The 19,632-nt window shown below is 40.6% G+C and overlaps 1 protein-coding gene across 4 annotated transcripts in view; it reads left to right on the top strand.

Moving 5' to 3' along the window:
* The window catches only part of ZCCHC4 (zinc finger CCHC-type containing 4), a 75,669-nt gene that overhangs the window by 19,838 nt on the left and 36,199 nt on the right, over positions 1-19,632 (top strand). For 2 of the 4 annotated variants that reach the window (XM_008993516.5, XM_002745979.6), the window contains exons 4-5: positions 7,454-7,729; positions 8,175-8,255. In XM_008993516.5, coding sequence (XP_008991764.1) covers positions 7,454-7,729; positions 8,175-8,255 — 357 coding nt within the window. The remainder of the gene's footprint in view (positions 1-7,453; positions 7,730-8,174; positions 8,256-19,632) is intronic. The other 2 variants (XM_078367417.1, XM_008993517.5) reach the window with 1 other exon arrangement.

Genomic DNA, 19,632 nt, shown 5'->3' with positions numbered 1-19,632 from the left:
TAGCTCAGAGAAGTTTGTTATTACCCACCTTCTAAAGCCTGTTTCTGTCAATTCATCAGACTCATTCTCCATCCAGCTTTGTTCCCTTGCTGGTGAGGAGTTGTGTTCCCTTGGAGGAGGAGAGGCATTCTGGTTTTGGATATTTTTCATCCTTTTTATCCCCATCTTTGTGGATTTATCTACCTGTGGTCTTTGTATTTGGTGACTTTTGGATGGGGCCTCTGAGTGGACGTCCTTTTTGTTGATGATGAAGTTATTTCTTTCTGCTTTTTAGTGTTCCTTCTAACAGTCAGGCCCCTCTGCTGTAGGACTGCTGGAGGTCCACTCCAGACCTGCTTGTGGATGCAGAACATTAAGGGTTTCTGCCAGTTTCTTTTTCTGTTATCTTCATCACAGAAGGATATCCACCAGATATCAGCCTGAGCTGTCCTTTATGAGGTGTGTCTTTGGATATACGGGGGTCAGGGAGCTGCTTGAGACAATCTGACCCTTATGGGAGCTCAGGTGCTGAGCTGTGAGCTCTTTTGTTCTGTTTAGAGCTGCTGGGCAGGTACATTTAAGTCTGCTGCAGCGGAACTCACAACCGTGTTTTTTCCCAGGTGCTCTGTCCTGCAAAGATGGGGCTTTATTTATATGTTCCTAAAGTGCAGCTGCCTTTTTTTGGAGATACCCTGCCCAGATAGGAGGTAGCTTAGTCACAGTCTACCAGAAGAGGCATTGCTGAGCTGCTATGGGCTCTGCCCAGCTGCTGTGTAAACTTCCTTTCAGTTTGTTTAAAGATGTATAGTTAGAACTGCCTCAGTAATGGTGGACTGCCTTGGTAATATCGGATTGCCTCGGTAATGGTGGACACCCTTCTCCCCACAGAGCTGGACCATCCTGGGTCCAGCTGCGCTTGCTGTGAAACTCTCTATCCAGAGTGTTTCAGATTGCTGGTCTTTGTGGGGGTGGGACTTGCTGAGCCAGATCACCTGGCTCCCTGTTTCAGCCCCCTTTTTTTCAGTTGAATGGGCAGCTCAATCTCTCAGGTATTCCAGGTGCCAGTTGAAATGGCTGCCGAGATTTGTGTGAGTTTTTGTGTGGAGAACCGCTGCACAGCTTCTAGCCGTGCTGGAAACTTGTGGCACTTTTCAGCCCGTGAATCTGCTGCTCTGTGTACAGTAATAACTTGTTTGGAAATGCAGTGATCACTCACCCTCTGTGTTGTTCTTGCTGGGAACTGTACTCCAGAGCTGTTTGTATTTGGCCATCTTGGATCCTCCTCCCTTCCTTTTTTCTTCATTTCCTTTCCCTTTCCTTTCTTTTTCTCTGTTTTGCTCTGTCACCCAGATTGGAGTACAGTGGCACCATCATGGCTCACTGTAGCCTCTACCTCCTGGATTCAAGTGATCCTCCTGCTTCAGCATCCCCTGTAGCTGGGACTACAGGTACGTGCTACCACACTCAGCTAATTTTTTTACTTTTTGAAGAGATGAGGATCTTGCTGTGTTGCCCAGGCAGGTCTCACACTCCTGGGCTCAAGCAGGCTTCCTGCCTCAGGCCTCCCAGAGTGCTGGGAGTAGGCATGAGCCACTGTGCCCAGCCTTAGAATCTTTATCATCAGTGGATGTTTGATTTTGTCAAGTGCTTTTTCGGGGGAGGCATCTAATTATCTTTTTTCCAAAAAAAACTGTTAATATGAATGACATTGATTGAATTCAAACTTTAAAACAACCTTGCATTTTTAGGATAAACTTTATTTGGTGATGGTTTAATACATTTATATATATTGCTGGTTTTGATTTGCTAAAATTTTGTTAATTTCGAGTTTGTGTTCATGAGGCACATTGTCTGTAGTTATCTTGTAATTTTTTTCCTGGTTTTGTTATTGGGATAACACTGGCCTCATGAAATGAATTGGGAAGTGTTCTCTCTTCAGTTTTCCCAAAGAATTTATGTTGAATTGGTATTGACCCAATATCATCTTGCTTGTATTGTTTTCAGTGAGAAGCCTGATGTCATTATGTCATTTCTATCTTTATCTCCGTTCCTCTGTACATAATATATCCTTTTTTTTTTTTTCAAGATGGAGTCTTACTCTGTTTCCCAGGCTGGAGTGCAGTGGCTTGATCTCAGCTCACTGCAACCTCTGCCTCCCAGGTTCAAGCAATTCTCCTGCCTCGGCCTCCTGAGTACCTGGGATCACAGGTGCCTGCCGTCATGCCCAGCTAGTTTTTGTATTTTTAGTAGAGATGGGGTTTTACCATGTTGGCCAGGCTGATCTTGAACTCCTGACCTCAAGTGATCTGCCCGCCTTAGCCTCAGGATGCTGGGATTACAGGTTTAAGCCACCATGCTGGGTCCATAATCTATTCTTTTTCTATGGTTTCTTTTAAGATTTTATCATTGTTTGTTTGTTTAGAGATAGGATCTTGTTCTGTCACCCAGGCTGGAGTACAATGGCACAATCATGGCTCACTGCAGCCTTGACCTTCCACACTCAAGTGGTCCTCCCATCTCAGCCTCCTGAGCAGCTGCAACTACAGGCGCTTGCCACCATACCTGGCTAATTTTTTTTTTTTTTGTAGAGACAGGATTTTGCCATGTTGCCCATGCTGGTCTCAAACTCCTGGACTCAAGTAAGCCTCACACCTTGGCCTTCCAAAGTGTTAGGATTACAGGTGTGAACCACTGCCTCTGGCTTATCATCGATTTTAAATAATTTTGGCCAGGTGCAGTGGCCCATACCTATAATCCCGGCACTTTCAGAGGCCAAAGCAGGTGAGTCAGTTAATCCCAGGAGTTTGAGACCAGCCTGGACAACATGGCAAAACCCTGTCTCTACAAAAAAATACAAAAATTAGCCTGGTGTGATGGCAGGTACCTGTAGTTGCAGCTGCTCAGGAGGCTGAGGTGGGAGGACCGCTTGAAGCCTGGAAGGTCAAAGCTGCAGTGAGCTATGATCACGTTGGGGGAATGTGTTCTCTTCCCAGGTCCATGAAGGGGCGTAGTTTTAAGGGCAAGAATTTCCCAGTGCCATACCCCGCTCCCATCTCTCTCCATCCAGGATATTTAACAGTTTATGTTTGAATCTTGTGGGCTTGGGAAGAAACTAAAAGTTAGTCACCCCAGCGGAATTTTAAAGGAACTCCTTTCATTGGCAAGAGGAACTTGGGAAGGTGGGAATTTCTCCCAGAATAAATTCCACTGCTCCTTCACCCACACTGGATTTCCATCTCTCTGGAATCCCCTCCCACATGGTGAGAGCTCCCTTCTCCTCTAGGATTTCCCCTCTGGAATCCCCTTCCACACTCTTCATGGAAGTCTTTCTTTTCTCTGCCTAAATAAAATCACCTTTCTGCAACACTTCTTGGGTCCGATATTTACATTTACGAGCATACGGTGTACCTGCAGTGGTCCCATCACTGATTCTTTAAGAGATTGGAGACCAAGAACCCACAGCATTCTCTCAGGGGAGCTGTGCCTCACCAGCACCCAAGAAAAAACCTGGTTACAACGTCACTGTACTCCAGCCTGGGTGACAGAACAAGACTCTGTCTCAAAAAAAAAAAGTAAATAAATCATTTTATTATGATATGTCTTATAGTTTTCCTTTATGTTTCTTGTACTATGGTTCTCTGAGTTTCTTGATATTTTGATGTAATTTTGAAAATTATCATTTATTATATTTTCAAAATCCACCCTTTCCTTTATTTTGAGGGCTTCATTTCCACATATTTAGGCCCCTCAGTTTTTCATTTTGGGTCTTATCTGAGACTGTGCCTTCAATTTCACAAAGCTTTTCTCTTTAGTCTCTGAGCTCTTATTCCCATGTAGGGTGTTTTTTTTTTTTTAAATAAATAATTTTAACAAATCTTTGTAGGTTTGGTATGGATCTTTTTATATTTTGTATGTCTTTGCTTAACAGGCTCCTGCTTTCCTGCACCTTCTTGAACACATGGAATGTAGTTATAATGAGTAGGTTTAATGTCTCTACCAATTTCATCATATGTCATTTCTGGGTTGGTTTAGACTTTTTGATTTTTTAAAATTTTTTACTTTTTTGAGACAAAGTCTCACTCTGTCACTGAGGCTGCAGTGCAGTGGTGTGATCTCAGCTCACTGCAACCTCCGCCTCCTGTGTTCAAGCGATTCTCCTGCCTCAGCCTCCTAAGTAGCTGGGATTACAGGTGTGATCCACCACACCTGGCTAATTTTTGTATTTTTTGTAGAGACCAGGTTTCACCATGTTGGCCAGGCTGGTCTCAAATTCTTGACCTCAGGCTTGTCTCAAACTCCTGACCTAAGGTGATCCACCCATCCCAGCCTCAGTGCTGGGATCACAGATGTGAGCCACTGCGCCTGGATGATTTTTTTTTTCTAATTATGGGTCATGTTTTTCTGCTTCTTTGCATACTTGGTAATATTTTATTGGATACTAGCAGTGTAGAATTTACCTTGTTATGTACTGGATATTTTTAATTCCTGTATATATTTTTGATTTTGTTCTGGGACACTTACTTGTTGTGGTTTGATGTTCTTGAACAGGAGTTAGCAAACTACTACCTGTGGCCAGCTCTGGTCCTGCCTATTCACTTGGCTGTGTTTGCTTTTCCGGTATCACTACAGAATAGTTGTGACTGAGAGACTTTATGGCCCGCTCAAGCTTAAAATATTTATTCTCTGATCCTTTACAGAAAAAGTTTGCTGACCCTGCTTTTGAAGGTGTGTCTTTAAGCTTTTTTGGCAGGATGGAGCAACCTTTCTTGGTTCTAGGGCTAATTCTTCCTCCCTACTGAGGCAGCGCTCTTCTGAGTACTTGAGTACTTGCGTATTGTGAGGTATTCCCACTCTGGCTTGTTGGGAGACAAACCATTCTGGGCCTGTGTGTGTTGATGATTTCACGTGCTCCTGGCCACTGGCTCTTTGCCTTGTCTTGGGGAGTTTCTGCGCATGCACGTGCTGCTCAGTACTCAGCCGAAGACTCAGTGGAATCGGCAGCTGGTCTTGGAGCATTTTCTCTCTCTCTCTCTCTCAGTGTACAGCTTTCTGCTCTCCTGTCCTCTCTGTTTATTCCCCAGTACTCTTCCTGTGAATTCTAGCCACCGCGCCTCCTGGAGTTCTCGGCTCTGTCTCATCAGTTCCTTGGGAATTTCGGTTTCCCATTCCTGTGCTGCCAACTCTCCACAGGCAGGAAACAGGGCAGCTGTACCACTCACCTCTCTATTCCCTTCCCTCAGCATTCACTGTTTTGGGCTGCTAGCTGTCTAATACCTTAAAACTGCTGTTTCATATACTTTGTCTTTTTAAAACTTCTTTTGGAAGGCCAGAATGGTAAATCTGGTCTCTGTTGCTCCATCATAGCTGGCTGTGGAAGCTATCAACATTTTTTTCTTTAAGAGACAGAGCCTCACTCTGTTGCCTCGGCTGGAGTGTGGTGGCAATAATCATAGCTCACTGTAGCCTAGAACTCCTGGCTTCAAGTGATCCTCCTGCCTCTGTCTCCTAAGTAGCTGGGACTACAGTCATGTACCACAATGCCTGACTAATTTTTACAATTGTTTGTAGAGATGAGGTCTCACTATGTTGCCCAGACTGGCCTTGAGCTAATCCTCCTGCTTTGGGCTACCAAAGCACTGGGATTTCAGGTGTGAGCCACTATCCCTGGCCTGTTCAACGTTGTTAGCACTTAGTGATGAAAGGTAATAGTAGTAAATTAAATGTTTCTATTCCCAAAGAGTATTTACTGGTTCTTTCACTTGCATTTCATGTCATAGGGCCCTTTCTTCTACTGACATTCTCACATTGAATTACTAAGAAGTTTCTCTTAATATCCCTCTATCTCCTTTTTCTTTCTAGTTATAGATAAAGCTGTCAAAAGATCAGTTATAGGAATAGAAACATTTAAATTACTGGCACGATAGCTTATTTCTTGCTGCAGCCATTCAGAATATCTATTTGTCACTGCCTTGGGTGCTTTGAAGTGAAACTGTGCATAGATACACAAAAGTTTACAACTCATTTTGATTACATGTCAGTTTCAGAGTTTTTACACTGTGGTTCCTGAATTTAGTTCCATCAAAACTGTTATGACTAGGCCAGGTGTAGTGGCTCATGCCTGTAATCCCAGAACATTGGGAAGCCAAGGCAAGTGGATCACCTGAGGTCAGGAGTTTGAGACCAGCCTGGCAAACATAGTGAAAACCTATCTGCTAAAAATACAAAAATTTGCTGGATATGGTGGCACATGCCTGTAGTCCCAGCTACTCAGGAGCCTCAGGCAGGGAAATTGGTTGAACTTGGAAGGTGGAGGTCGCAGTGAGACGAGATCACGCCATTGTACTCTAGCCTGGGTGACAGAACAACACTCCTTCTCAAAAAAAAAAAAAAAAAAAGATATGACTCTTCCCAAAGTGTAAGGATCATTTAGTGCACTGTTTAACCTGCTTGGTTTTAGACATTTCTGACTCTCATGGTCCTTAATAATACTACTTCTTTTTCTTTTTTTCTTTTATTTTGTTTTTTTGAGATGGAGTCTTACTCTGTCGCCCAGGCTGGAGTGCAGTGCTGCGATCTCTGCTCACTGCAACCTCTGCCTCCTGGGCTCAAGTGAGTCTCCTGCCTCGCCTCCCTACTAGCTGGCATTACAGGCATGCGCTACCATGCCTAGCTGCTTTTCATATTTTTAGTAGAGATGGGTTTTCACCATGTGGTTTTCTTTTGTTTTCTTACTCTGATTTCATAACTGGCATCACATATACAAAACCAGCAGTTTTAAAAACATACTGACCATGATTATTTTCTCTCTTCAATAATCTCTAATAAAATTAAAAAAGAAAAAAAAAGAAATGGTGACTTTGAAATCAGATATAAGGGTGAGTTGAAAGAAAGCAAATGGGCTATTCAGTGTAGTCTTTTTAAGACTTTGAATATTGTCTTGCTGTTTTGGAGGTGAGCTTATAACTCCATCAGTACTGTTAAGAACAGAGGAGCTTTGAGAAACATCTTTTCTTTAAGGAGGTAATTTTTCTTGCTAAGTATGTCATAAGAACTTGAAGAATGATCTTAATTTCTCATTTTAAAACGACTGTTGAGTGAGCCAGACTGTTTAACAGATCAAAGTTAGAACATGTGGATTTGTCAATACATTTCAACTTGATAGTAGTTGTCATTACTACTAAGTTGTTTGAATAATATATTATATTCACATTTTAAATGGATATTGATCTTCATTCAGTGACTAAATTGGAGCATCTCAATTCCTAAGAAATTGCTGAGCCTTTTCTTCTTTGTAGGTGTGCAGTCAGACATAAATCCTAGCCAACATTCCACAGATTTCTTCCTACCTTTCTCCTTTACGCAATACTCTTTAGGAAGTAAGAATACTTTTTGGATGCTAAAAATAGCAAAATAAGTTGTGTTTACAACAATAAACTTCAAATGTATTTCTTTCTGTTTTATTTTTGTCTTGAAGGTACTTGAAGTTTATTGAGTTGCCCTTGACTCAGAGAAAGTTTTGTCAAAGATGTCAGCAGTTGCTGTTACCAGATGACTGGGGACAACATAGTGAGCATCAGGTTCTGGGTGATGTTTCTGTCACACAGTTAAGAAAGCCCAGTCAACTCCTTTATCCACTGGAAAACAAGAAGACAAATGCCCAGTATCTGTTTGCTGACAGGAGCTGTCAGTTCTTGGTAGACTTACTTTCTACCCTTGAATTCAGAAGAGTGCTATGTGTTGGAACACCAAGGTATGTCATATGAATTTTTAAAGAATTGTCTTCTCACCATTATTCAAACTGTACGAAGATTTTATTTAGTAGTTATTTACCCTGTGCAAGGTATAGCATGAAGCTTTGAGTATTTAAAATGTGAAGCAGAGTCCCTCTCTAAAGGAGTTTGCAACCTGTATTCCATTTGAGAAAATTCTTCATAGATTCCTCTCTGGTACTTGAGAGAAGATTCTTTCTGATTGAACTCCCAAATTGTATATAATTTTAGACCTCTCTGTTTCAGATAAGTTCTGCTCTTAAAAAAGATTTGCAAAAGTGAAACCTTAATTATACCTGCCAAATTCTCTTCAGTGTCTCATTGAAATATCACAAATACAAGAGGAACGTTGATGGTTTTGTTGTTTGTTTATTGTCTGTGACATTTGTGATTTCTTACTACGTTTGCTTTCACTAATTGCTTTAGGTTGCATGAGCTGATCAGGTTGACAGCATCAGCTGACAAGAACTCTAACATTAAAAGCCTTTTATTGGATATTGATTTTCGGTAGGTTAAAAAATACGGTATTTATTTGCTTTCATTGTCTCCTGTTTTTTTTTTTTTAATGCTTTTCTGTTTTTAATTGTTTATACTCCATTACAACTCTTTAGTTTACATTTAAAAATAGTAATTTGTTAGGAGGAAACTTTTTAGTTCAGTAAACTCACCATGTAATCTGTATTTCAAACAGGGAGGCAGTTGATTTCTCCTTTTGCTAATGTGCTTCCTCGATTTTCTCTATGAATATGTCTAGTTTGTCTTTGGCTTATGATCTACAGATGAATTCCCATTGAGTCAAGTTTCTTCTCATATATTACGTTCAAAGATAATTCCAAACTGCCTCATACTTAATCAGACTTCCAGGATTTTGTCTCATCAGATCTTTGAAGTGTGAGAACTCAGACATTTCTTTTAGTATATTTTACTGGATGTTGTACATATTGTCTTTCACTGAACATAGCCTGCAGTGAAGGGAGTGCTGAGTAGGGGATAGACAGGTCCAAAGCAGAGGATTAGCCGACAGATAGACTTTGTGGGCAAGGGTTGGAATTAAATGGCATCTGATGTATTGGGACAACGGATGACACAGAGGGAGGAACACATCTTGAATCTCCCCTCTGGTGGTAATTTTGAAGGAACAGACCTTTAACTTATAACATGGTTGGTAAATACATCCATCCATCGTGTCATCCAGAATTAAAGCAACAGCTATAATTCTGTTGCTTTGAAGTACTCTTTGCAGTTTCTGTAATTGTTTAATACCAGGAGTTCATGTTGAATTTCAGATGCTTTGTTCTTAGTATTCTTGATGTGTTCTTGAAGGTATTGAAGGAATCAGCCTTTGTGTTTCCTTTTATTTAGATCTACTTCCTAAAAACAAAGCAGACAGATTTTTTTTTTGCCTTAGACAGGGTCTCGCTCTGTCACCCAGGCTGGAGTGCAGTGGCATGGTCGTAGCCCATACCCTTGAACTCCTGGGCTCAAGTGATCCTCTAGCCCCAGTCTCCCTAGTAACTAGGACTATAGGCTAGCACTACTGCACTCAGGTAATTTTTAAAAAAAATTTGGGGTCTGAAACTCCTGTCCTCAAGCAGTCCTCCTGCCTTGGCTTCCCAAAGTGTTGGGATTACAAGCAGGAGCCACTGAGTACCAAGCAAATTTTTATGTAAAGTGTCACTTTAAAAAGTGTAGACTGGGCCGGGCGCGGTGGCTTACGCCTGTAATCCCAGCACTTTGGGAGGCCAAGGTGGGTGGATCACAAGGTCAAGAGATCGAGACCATCCTGGTCAACAAGGTGAAACCCTGTCTCTACTAAAAATACAAAAAATTAGCTTGGCATGGTGGTGCGTGCCTGTAATCCCAGCTACTCAGGAGGCTGAGGCAGGAGAATTGCCTGAACCCAGGAAGCGGAGGTTGCGGTGAGCCGAGATCGCGTCATTGCACTGCAGCCTGGGTAACAAGGGCGAAACTTCGTATCAAAATAAAATAAAATAAAATAAAATAAAGTGTAGACTGGGTCAGATATGGTGGCTCATGCTTGTAATCCCACCACTTTGGGAGGTCAGGAGTGTGAGACCAGCCTGGCCAACATGGTAAAACCCCATCCCTACTAAAAATACAAAAAAAAAAAATTAGCTAGGCATAGTGGCTCATGCCTGTAATCCCACCTACTCTAGTGGCTGAGGCAGGAGAATTGCTTGAACCCAAGAAGTGGAGGTTTCAGTGAGCCGAATTCGAGCCACTTCACTCCATCCTGGGTGACGGAGCAAGACTCAGTTTCAAAAAATACTACTGCTACTAATAAAAGTGTAGCCTGGCCAGGTACAGTTGTGGGTAACCCCCCATATAGGCACCGAGGAATGAGAGCTAAGCAGAACCTTGGCACAGTTAGGGCTTGAGGAATACCTCACTTTATAGTGTTACTACTGAGCAATTTCCTTTTATATAATCCTTTATATAATCATATATTAGTTTATAGAATTAGGGCTTGAAGAATCCCTATATATAATCATATAATAGTTGATAGTATGAGTGCCTAAAGAATATTTCCCTACAAATATATAATTATATCTTAGTTGATAATCGGAGGAATGCCTAGAGTGGACACCGTACAGAGCGTGAATTAAGGAATAAGCAGCTTATAATTGGAGGAATGTCTAGAGCAGACACAGTGCAGGGCATGATTTAAGGGAAAACAGTTGTACCAGGACAAGAATCCATGGCCCAGGCAGCAGCGTTCAGTATCGTAAAGATACCCGCTGTATGGCAGGGTTGGGGCAAGAGCCACTCCTCCTGATAAAGGAGTTGTAGGACCTTGCTCCAGTTCTTGTGGAAGGCTGCCCTCAGACCGGCAATCCACCTTGGTGACTCTGAATTTCATCAGCTCTTGTTACTGTGCTGCTCGAAAAGCATCTTCCCATAGAACTCATTGGAAGCTGCCAGAGGGTGGCGGTAACCTTGACAGATCTTCACTGCTATGTGACTTACAGCATCCTCCTATACATCTTCTTAGAAGTAGTTTGCCCACAGATAGAAGTATTGCACACTGCATTCTCTTCACTACGCACGGCCCACCTTCAAGCCTCGGTGACCTAATGGGGGTGGACTCCTTACTGCACACGGCCCTTGCCTTCATGGGAATGGGCCCCTGGCTGTGCACTGTCCACCTCCTGGCCTAGGTGAATTAATGGGGGTGGACCCCATGTTTTATTGCTCACAACGCTATCACTATCCTTAAAGATGATTTCACTCACTGCCCTGCCCCCTAACCTATACAAAATAAATACTGATGCTTCTGGATTCTGGACATTCGGGGCCTCACCTGACTCCGCTTATAGGTGGCGTGGCCCCCTGAGCCCAGCTGCATTTTCCTTGTACTTCTGTGTCCTGTTTCTTTATTTCTCAGATCCTGCACCTCAGCACAGCATAAGGCACACCCCACAACCCTGTGGGGCCTTCAGCCCTACAACAGTGGTTCATGCCTGTAATCCCAACACTTTGGGAGGCTGAGGCAGGTTGATCACTAGAGTCCAGGAGTTCAAAACTAGCCTGGGCAATGTGGTGAAACCCCATTGCTACTAAAAATACAAAAATTAGCTGGGTGTGGTGGTACGCGCCTGTAGTCCCAGCTATTCTGGAGGCTGAGGTGGGAGGATTGCTTAAGCCCAGGAGGTGGAGGTTGCGGTCAGCTGAGATTGCGCCACTGCACTCAGCCTGGGCAACCGAGTGAGACCCCTTTCTCAAAAAAATAAAATAATAAAACAAACACAATAAAAAGTGTAGCTTTAAGAATTTATTTTTCTTTAGATTTCTGAGTCAACTCTGAGTTGTGTAACATACACAAGCACATTACTCAGAAATTACCTACACTCTCTCATTCCTTATGAACAGTTCTGGCCTGTTAACACTCATCCCTTGTTAACAGGACTAGCACACTTCACTAACATCTGCTTAACATGAGTGATCCTTAAATGATGATACAGACTTCTTAAAGATAAACTCAGTTTATTTTTAATTGGATATGATTTATTTAATAGTCACCATTTAAAAGTATATATTTCAGTTGTTTTTGTTGTAATCATGGTGTTGTACAGCCATCACCACGAGGTACTCCTAGAATATTTCCATGACCCTGAAAAGAAAGCTAGAGTTCATTTCTCCTGATAAGCACTTTCTGTCGCTCTTTTCTGGATTTGTCTGTTCTGCACATTTGATATAAATAGAATCATAAAATCTGTGACCTTTGTGGCTGGCTTCTGTCATTTAGCATAATGTTTTCAGGGTTCACCCATGTGATAGCATGTAGTGGTACTTCATTCCTCTTATGGCTATATGATATTCCATTGTATGGATATGCATGGAGATAGCAACTTGTTTTTTTAAATTCTGTGTTCCTTTCCTAAAGTATTAAATTATTCTAAATGCATTATTTTAAAGGTAGAAGTTTAACTTTTGGGTTCTTATAACATATTATTAATAGCTGGTATGTTTTGTTTGTTTGATTGAGAGGGAGTCTCGCTCTGTCGCCCAGGCTGGAGTGCAGTGGTTGCAGTCTCAGCTCACTGCAACCTCTGCCTCCTGAACTCAAGTGATTCTCCTGCCTCGGCCTCCCCAGTGCTGGGATTACAGGCATGTGTTGCCATGCCCAGCTAATTTTTCAACTTTTAGTAGAGAGGGGGCTTCACCATGTTGGCCAGGCTGATCTCGAACTCCTGACCTCAAGTGATGTGCCTGCCTCGGCCTCTGAAATTGCTGGGATTATAGGCGTGAGCCACTGTGCCTGGTATGGCTGGTATTTTTTGAGTGCCTGTCATATTTCAGGACTTGCCCTGACTCATTCCTCACATTAGCCTGTAAGATAGATGTTATCATTATCCTTGTTTTTCCAGATGAGAAAACTGAGGCACAAAGAGGTTAAATAACTTGATCAAAATCATAGTTTATAAGTGGCCAAGCCAGAATTCAAGCCAAGGCAGGCTGGCTCCAAAAACTAAGCTATCCATTGGAAATAACTTAGCTTCTGAACTTGTATATGCCTTTCTCATCTAGGCAGTTTTTTTCTTGTCATCCTTCCATCTCTCCCTTTTTCCCTGTATCCTCCTACCTTGTTCCACAAAGATTTTCAGATGAATCAAAACTGGTTTCTAGGTCATTTATATATTTAGAATTAGGCACTCAGGAATTTTTTTCTTGGAGACCTGGAAATCCAGTCACGTAAAAGAGAATTTATCGGTTCACATTACTGAGCACTGGGATATAGCAGGCTTTAGTCTCGTTGAGATAGTGAGCCTCACACAGTGTTGCCAGGGCTTCCTCCTTCTCTGCCTCTCATTCTCTCTTTCCCTGTATATTGGTTTCACTCTGCAGACAGCTTCCTTCCTACCGCCAGGGACATTGGTGACAGCAGCTTTAAGCTTATCTAGTCTCGGCTTAATGGCCCAGTGGAAAGAGGCAGTTCTTCCTGAGAGCTCCAGTGGCAAAACTCCGGAGAGTGTTCTGATTAGCCTGATTGGGGTCACTTGCCTATTCCAGAGCCATCACTGTGGCCTGGCAGATGGTGTACTCCGGCTAGCCTCTGACCAATCACATGACCTAGGTTCTCCACAGGAAACAGGTGTTCGACTTGAAGAGAAGGGATGTAGGTGCTGGAGAGACAAAAACCCACGTCCATAACTAAACTTTCAAGGCAACATATACAGTTGCCAGCAGCATTTATATTCCTACCTTTGACACTTCCTTCAGTGAAAATGGTACAATGTGATCTTTCTAAATAGTATGGTTTTGAATTTACATTAAAAGATATATAATGATTCTAAGTTCATTAAAGACAAGCTTTTTCAAGCTACTTTTAGTGGACTGATTTATACAGAAAGAGACTAGGAAAAATCATAGTGTCTTCTCAAAGAACTTATTAAAATTGCAAGAATCTTTGGTTTACTTTGTTTTTAAAAAAGGAAAAATGATCTTTGATTCTGCCATCCAAAATGTCAGTTTTGGCTTTTTAAACCTTTTTTATGCATATAAACATTTTAAAAAGTAGATACATAACCTTGAAAACTTTTACTGCTGTTGATATTTTAGCTATAGTTCCTTTTTTTTTTTTTAAATCTAAGATAAGGTCTTGCTCTGTCACCCAGGCTAGAATGCAAGGGTGTGATCCCAGCTCACTGCAGCTTTGACCTCCGGGGTTCAAGTGATTCTCCTACCTCAGTCTCCCAAGTAGCTGGGACTACAGTTGTGTGCCACCACACCCAGTTAATTTTTGTATTTTTTGTAGAGACAGGGTTTCACCCTGTTGTCCAAGATGGTCTTAAACTCCTGGGCTAATTAATGCATTTTTCCCACCTTAGCCTTCCAAAGTGCTGGGATTACAGGGTGTGAGCCACTGTGCCCAGCCTATTTCTTTTTTAAAAATTGAGACATATTTGACATACATAAAACAGTGGTTTTCAGCATATACACACGGTTATGTAACTATTACCACTGTCCACAACATTTTCATCACCTTCAAAAGAAGCAAGAAGCACTCTCCCTGTGAGCAGTCCCTCTTCATTTACCATGACCCCAGCCTTTGGCAACCCGTGAATGTACTTTCTATCTTTATGGATTTGCTTTGCCTATTCTAGGGTTTTGTTTTTTTTTTGAGACGGAGTTTTGCTCTTGTTACCCAGGCTGGAGTGCAATGGCGCGATCTCGGCTCACCACAACCTCCGCCTCACCACAACCTCCGCCTCCTGGGTTCAGGCAGTTCTCCTGCCTCAGCCTCCTGAGTAGCTGGGATTACAGGCATGTGCCACCATGCCCAGCTAATTTTTTGTATTTTTAGTAGAGATGGGGTTTCACCATGTTGACCTGGATGGTCTTGATCTCTTGACCTCATGAGCCACCGCGCCCGGCAATATTTTTTATATAAGTGGAATCAGACTTCTTTCACTTAAGTTTTCAAGGTTCATCCACATGGTAGCATGTATCTGTACTTCATTCCTTTTTATGGCTGAATAATATTCTACTATATAGATATACCAAATTTTGTTTATCTTCTCATCTGTTGATGGACGTTTGAGTTGCTTCCACATTTTGGCTATTATGAATGATACTGCCATGAACATTTGTGTACTAATTCCATGTGAACATAGGTTTTCAGATCTCTTGGGTAGCATATTAGTTTGTTAGGGCTGCGATAACAAAATACCACAGACTGTGTTAAACAGCAGAAATTTATTCTCTCATAGTTCTGGAGGCTGGAAGTCCAAAATCAAAGTTTCAGCAGGTTTGGTTTCTCCTGAGGCCTCTCTCCTTGGTGTACAGATGGCCACTGTCTCCTCACAAGGTCTTTTCTTTGTGTGTATATCCCTGGGGTTTCTTACTATGTCTGAATTTCCTCATCTTATAAGGACACCAGCGAGATTAGATTAAGGCTCCCATTAATGGCCTCATTGTAACTTAATTGCATCTTTAAAGTCTCTGTCTCCAAATAGTCGCATTCTGATCTCCAAATAGTCACATCTTTATATTGAAGCCCAGACCACTTGAAAACTTTAGTGGTTTGGGCTTCAACATAAAGATTTTGGGGATGAAACGTTTCAGCCCTTATACCTAGAAGTGGAATTGCTAGGTCATGTGGTAACTATGCTTACCTTCTTGAGGAACAGCCAAACTGTTTTCAAAGTGGGCACCTCATGTTTTATTCTCACCAGGAATAGATGAGGTTTCTGATTTCTCTGCATCCTTGCCAATGTTTATTATCATCTGCCTTTTTGAAGTGGTATCTCCGTGTGGTTTTGGTTTGCATTCCACTGATGGCTAATAATGCTGAGCATCTTTTCATGTGCTTATAGGCCATTTGTTTATCTTGTTGGAAAAATATCAATCCTTTGCCCAGTTTTTAATTGGTTATTTGTATTTAATTGTTTAACTGTGAGAGTTCTTAATATATTCTGGATATTAGACCCTTATTAGATACATGATTTGCTAATATTTTCTCCCATCCTGTGGGTCATCTTTTCACTTGTGATGAAGTCCAGTTTTTCTTTTTTCTTCAGTTGCTTGTGTATTAGGTGTCATATCTAAGAAAGTCTTGCCTAATCCAAGGTAATGAGTATGTTTTTACCTGAGAGTTTTACAATTTTTGCTTTTACACTTAGGTCTTTAATCTATTTTGAGCTAATTTTTATTTGTTTTTGAGGTAGGGGTCTAACTGCTTGCATGTGGATGGCCATTTGCTCTAGCACTATTTATTGACAAGACTGTTCTTTTCCCATTGAATTGTCTTGGTACCATAATGAAAACCAAAGGACCACAAATATATAGGTTTATTTATGGACTCTAAGTTCCATTCCACTAAGTTCTACGCCACTTTCACACAGTCTTGATTACTGTTTATCTGTAGTAAATTTTGAAAATGGGAAGTATGAGTCTTCCTATTTTGTTCTTTTTCAAGATCGTTTTGGCTGTTCTCGTCTCTTTCACTTCCATATGAATATTAGGATCAGCTTGTCAATTTCTGCCAAAAAAGCCAGCTGGGATTTTTATAGGGATTGCATTGAATTTTTAGATTAATTTGGGGGAATACTGCCATCTTAATATTAAGTTGTCCAGTCCATGAACATGAGATGTTTTTCGATTTCTTTAGGTCTTCAGTTTCTTTAAATGATATTTCGTAGTTTTCAGTATATAATTCCTGTATTTCTCTTGTTAAATTTATCTTGATGTTTTATTATTTTTGGTGCTATTATAATTCAAATGGTTTTCTGAATTTTATTTTGTGGTGTTTATTGCTAGTACTATGATTTACTTTTAAAAGTTTTGCAAAAATACAGTTAACCCTTGAATGACATGGTTTTGGACTGCCTAGGTTCACTTACAAGTGGATTTTCCTCTGCCTCTGCCACCCCTCCTCTTCTACCTCCTCCTAAGCCTAGTCAGTATGAAGGTGAAGACCTTAATGATGATCCACTTCCACTTAATGAAATTAAGTAATATTTTCTCTTCTTTTTTTTTTTTTTAATAATAGAGACAGTGTCTTTGTAGTTGGCCAGGTTCGTCTTGGACTCCTGGCCTCAAGCAATTTTCCCACCTCGACCTCTCAAATGACTTTCTTAATAACATTTTCTTTTCTCTAACTTTATAGTGAGAATACAGTATACAAAACATAAACAAAATATGTGTTAATTGACTGCTATCTGTAAGGCATCCAGTCATCATAGGCTGTAGTAGTTATGTTTTTAGGGAGTTGATATGGTTTGGATATCTCATGTTGAAGTGTGATCTCCAGTGTTGAGATGGGCCTAGTGGGAGGTGGGTTTGAATCATGGGGTTGATTCCTCATGAGTGGCTTGATGCTGTCTTCATGATAGTGAGTTCTCATTCTATTAGTTCACCCAAGAGCTGGTTGTTTAAAGAGCCTGGCACCTCCTCCTTGCTTTCTCGCTCTTTCTCTTACCATATAACATGCCTGCTCCCCCTTCCCTTCCACCATGAGTAAAAACTTCCTAAGGCCTCACCGGAGGCCCAGCAGATGCTAGTGAACCAAATCTCTTTTCTTTATGAATTACCCGATCTCAGGTATTCTTTTATAGCAATGCAAAACGGACTGACAAAGAAGGTAAAAGTTATATTTGGATTTTCTACTGCACCCCTAACCCCTTTGTTGTTGAAAGGTCAACTGTACATATAACATAACATTTACCCTAGTAGCCGTCTTTAGATATACAACTTAGTGGTGTTAAGTAAATTCACATTGTTTGTAACTGATCTCCAGAACTCTTCATCTTGCCTGATTTAATTGGAAAGATTTATATGGCCTCTTAACCATTTCACCTTTAATGCCATACCTTGTAGTTTTCCCTTTCTTGCACCTGTAGTTGATATGTCCTGGTCAGCGTAGGGGTTAGGGATGTGGATAAACTTATTTCAAAATGTATAGAATATATTGATACTTTTTTTTCATAGTTTATTAACCTCTGTGTACGCCTTGCAAACAAAAACTGATGGTGTTCTATTGGCAATATCACAAACACAGCTCAGTTTTTTTGATAACATAGTCTGTTACTGAGTCAGTGCTGTAGGAGGTCAACGCTAGTTGTTAAGAGAGAGCTGGTTTTGTGAACGATGCTCATTAAAAAAAAAAGAGAGAGAGCTAGTTTATTGAAACACATAAGTCGCTGGAATGCTCAGAGGCTATTACCTGTATTTACAGCATGGTGGAGTGTGTGGTTGGTTCAGATTTCTCCTAAAGACCACAGTTAAATTAGAAAAAAAAATTCTGTGTGGTACAGAGTGACAGTGAGTAGTTTTTTGGCACTTTGACTTCGGTTTCTTGGTGCCTTACAACAGGTTTATCTGAGGCTGGACTGCCTCAGACTCCAGTGTTCTCTATAGGTGTGCTATAAATATCTTTTTTAGGGAGTAAAAGATAAGAAGTTCACATTTGCTAAGATGGATTTCTATATGCTCTAATTTTAGCATGAAAGATGTGAAACTCTGTTTGGCAAACTATTATCCAAATAAAGTTATGTCAAAAAATGAATTTCTTAGGTTCATTTCATGAACTAATTCTCTTCAGCTCTTGATTACATTTCCTGTGTGTAGAGCATGTTTCACACTTGGTAGCTGACTCTCATTTAAAGAGAATGAATGGCCGAGTTAAATGAATGTCCTTTTGAGCAGTTTTCAAGTGCATGCATTTCGGATTGGTTTTGTTTGCCTTATTCAATGGAGAGAATAATTCTTTGTGGCCAGTTTCATTTTAAGAGGGCAATGTTGAGTGATTTTTTATAATTTAAAATATGAATAATTATGCTCTCAAATTATGTATTTGATGGAAACTTAGAACTGAAATCTTGGCTTTTCTTTCCCTCTGGCTTTGGACACTGCTGCCCAGAATGTTTTGGACAGGTGTGCTGTGCTGAATTTTATGTAAATCAAATTTTCTTTTTTTAAGATTCAAAACTGACTATTGTATCTTTGTGAAGGAATGGAAACAATGGGTATTAAGTTAAAAAGGGATTGTACTTTCCCTTGCTGATACTCAACGCAGTGCAAGAGAGAAGAAAACCCTCAAATCGCTGTTTATCCATGGCTGTACTAGTACTGATATACTTTTTTTTAAAGCCAGTTATTTGAAATTAAGTTAAATAGGAACATACTTGTTTAATGGTAATTTCACCTTGCCTACAGTCAATTTTTGGAATGTTCATTAGGTTACAGTATATAGTTTAAATATTTTTCAGTAATCTAAACCTTTTATTTCTTCAGTAAATTTGTATTTTATGAAATGCGCTAACAGTGTCTTAAATGACATTTAAGGATAATGTACTGAGAATGGTCCGCAGCTCTTCGTCCGTCTCCACAGAACAAGAAGAAATAGGTGTAGGTTATCTTTTGGTGAACATAAATATAATTCCCTAATATTGGAGTCATTAAGACATAAATCTTTACAGCTGATATTTATTAAAATAATAGCACTTAACATTTAGTATCTGCTATGTAGCTGGCATTGTATTAAACATTTTACATACATTATCTCATTTATTGTTATCTAGTCCTATGAGGTAGAAATTATTATTTTTCCTATTTTGTAGATGAAGAAACTGAGGCTCAGAAAGGTTAAATAACTTACTAAGGATACCCAGCTAATGAGTGAGACACCCATAGTTTGAAACCAGACCATCTGACTATAGAGCCTGTGCTCCTAACCACAGTGTAATGGGAAGAGGATAAACCAGTGCTGTCCCTTATGTAAATATTCACCATGGATGCCCAGTCAGTTATAGACAGTAATGGATGACTGAATAGAAATACAAGCAAAGAAGTTGCAAGTGTCATGATTTGAAGAACTCATAATAAGTAAGGATGTGTTATAGATTTTTTCAGTCTTTTCACT

Source organism: Callithrix jacchus, chromosome 3, assembly GCF_049354715.1.
Source record: "Callithrix jacchus isolate 240 chromosome 3, calJac240_pri, whole genome shotgun sequence".
Lineage (NCBI taxonomy): Eukaryota > Metazoa > Chordata > Mammalia > Primates > Cebidae > Callithrix > Callithrix jacchus.
This window is presented reverse-complemented; position numbering and strand designations above follow the sequence as displayed.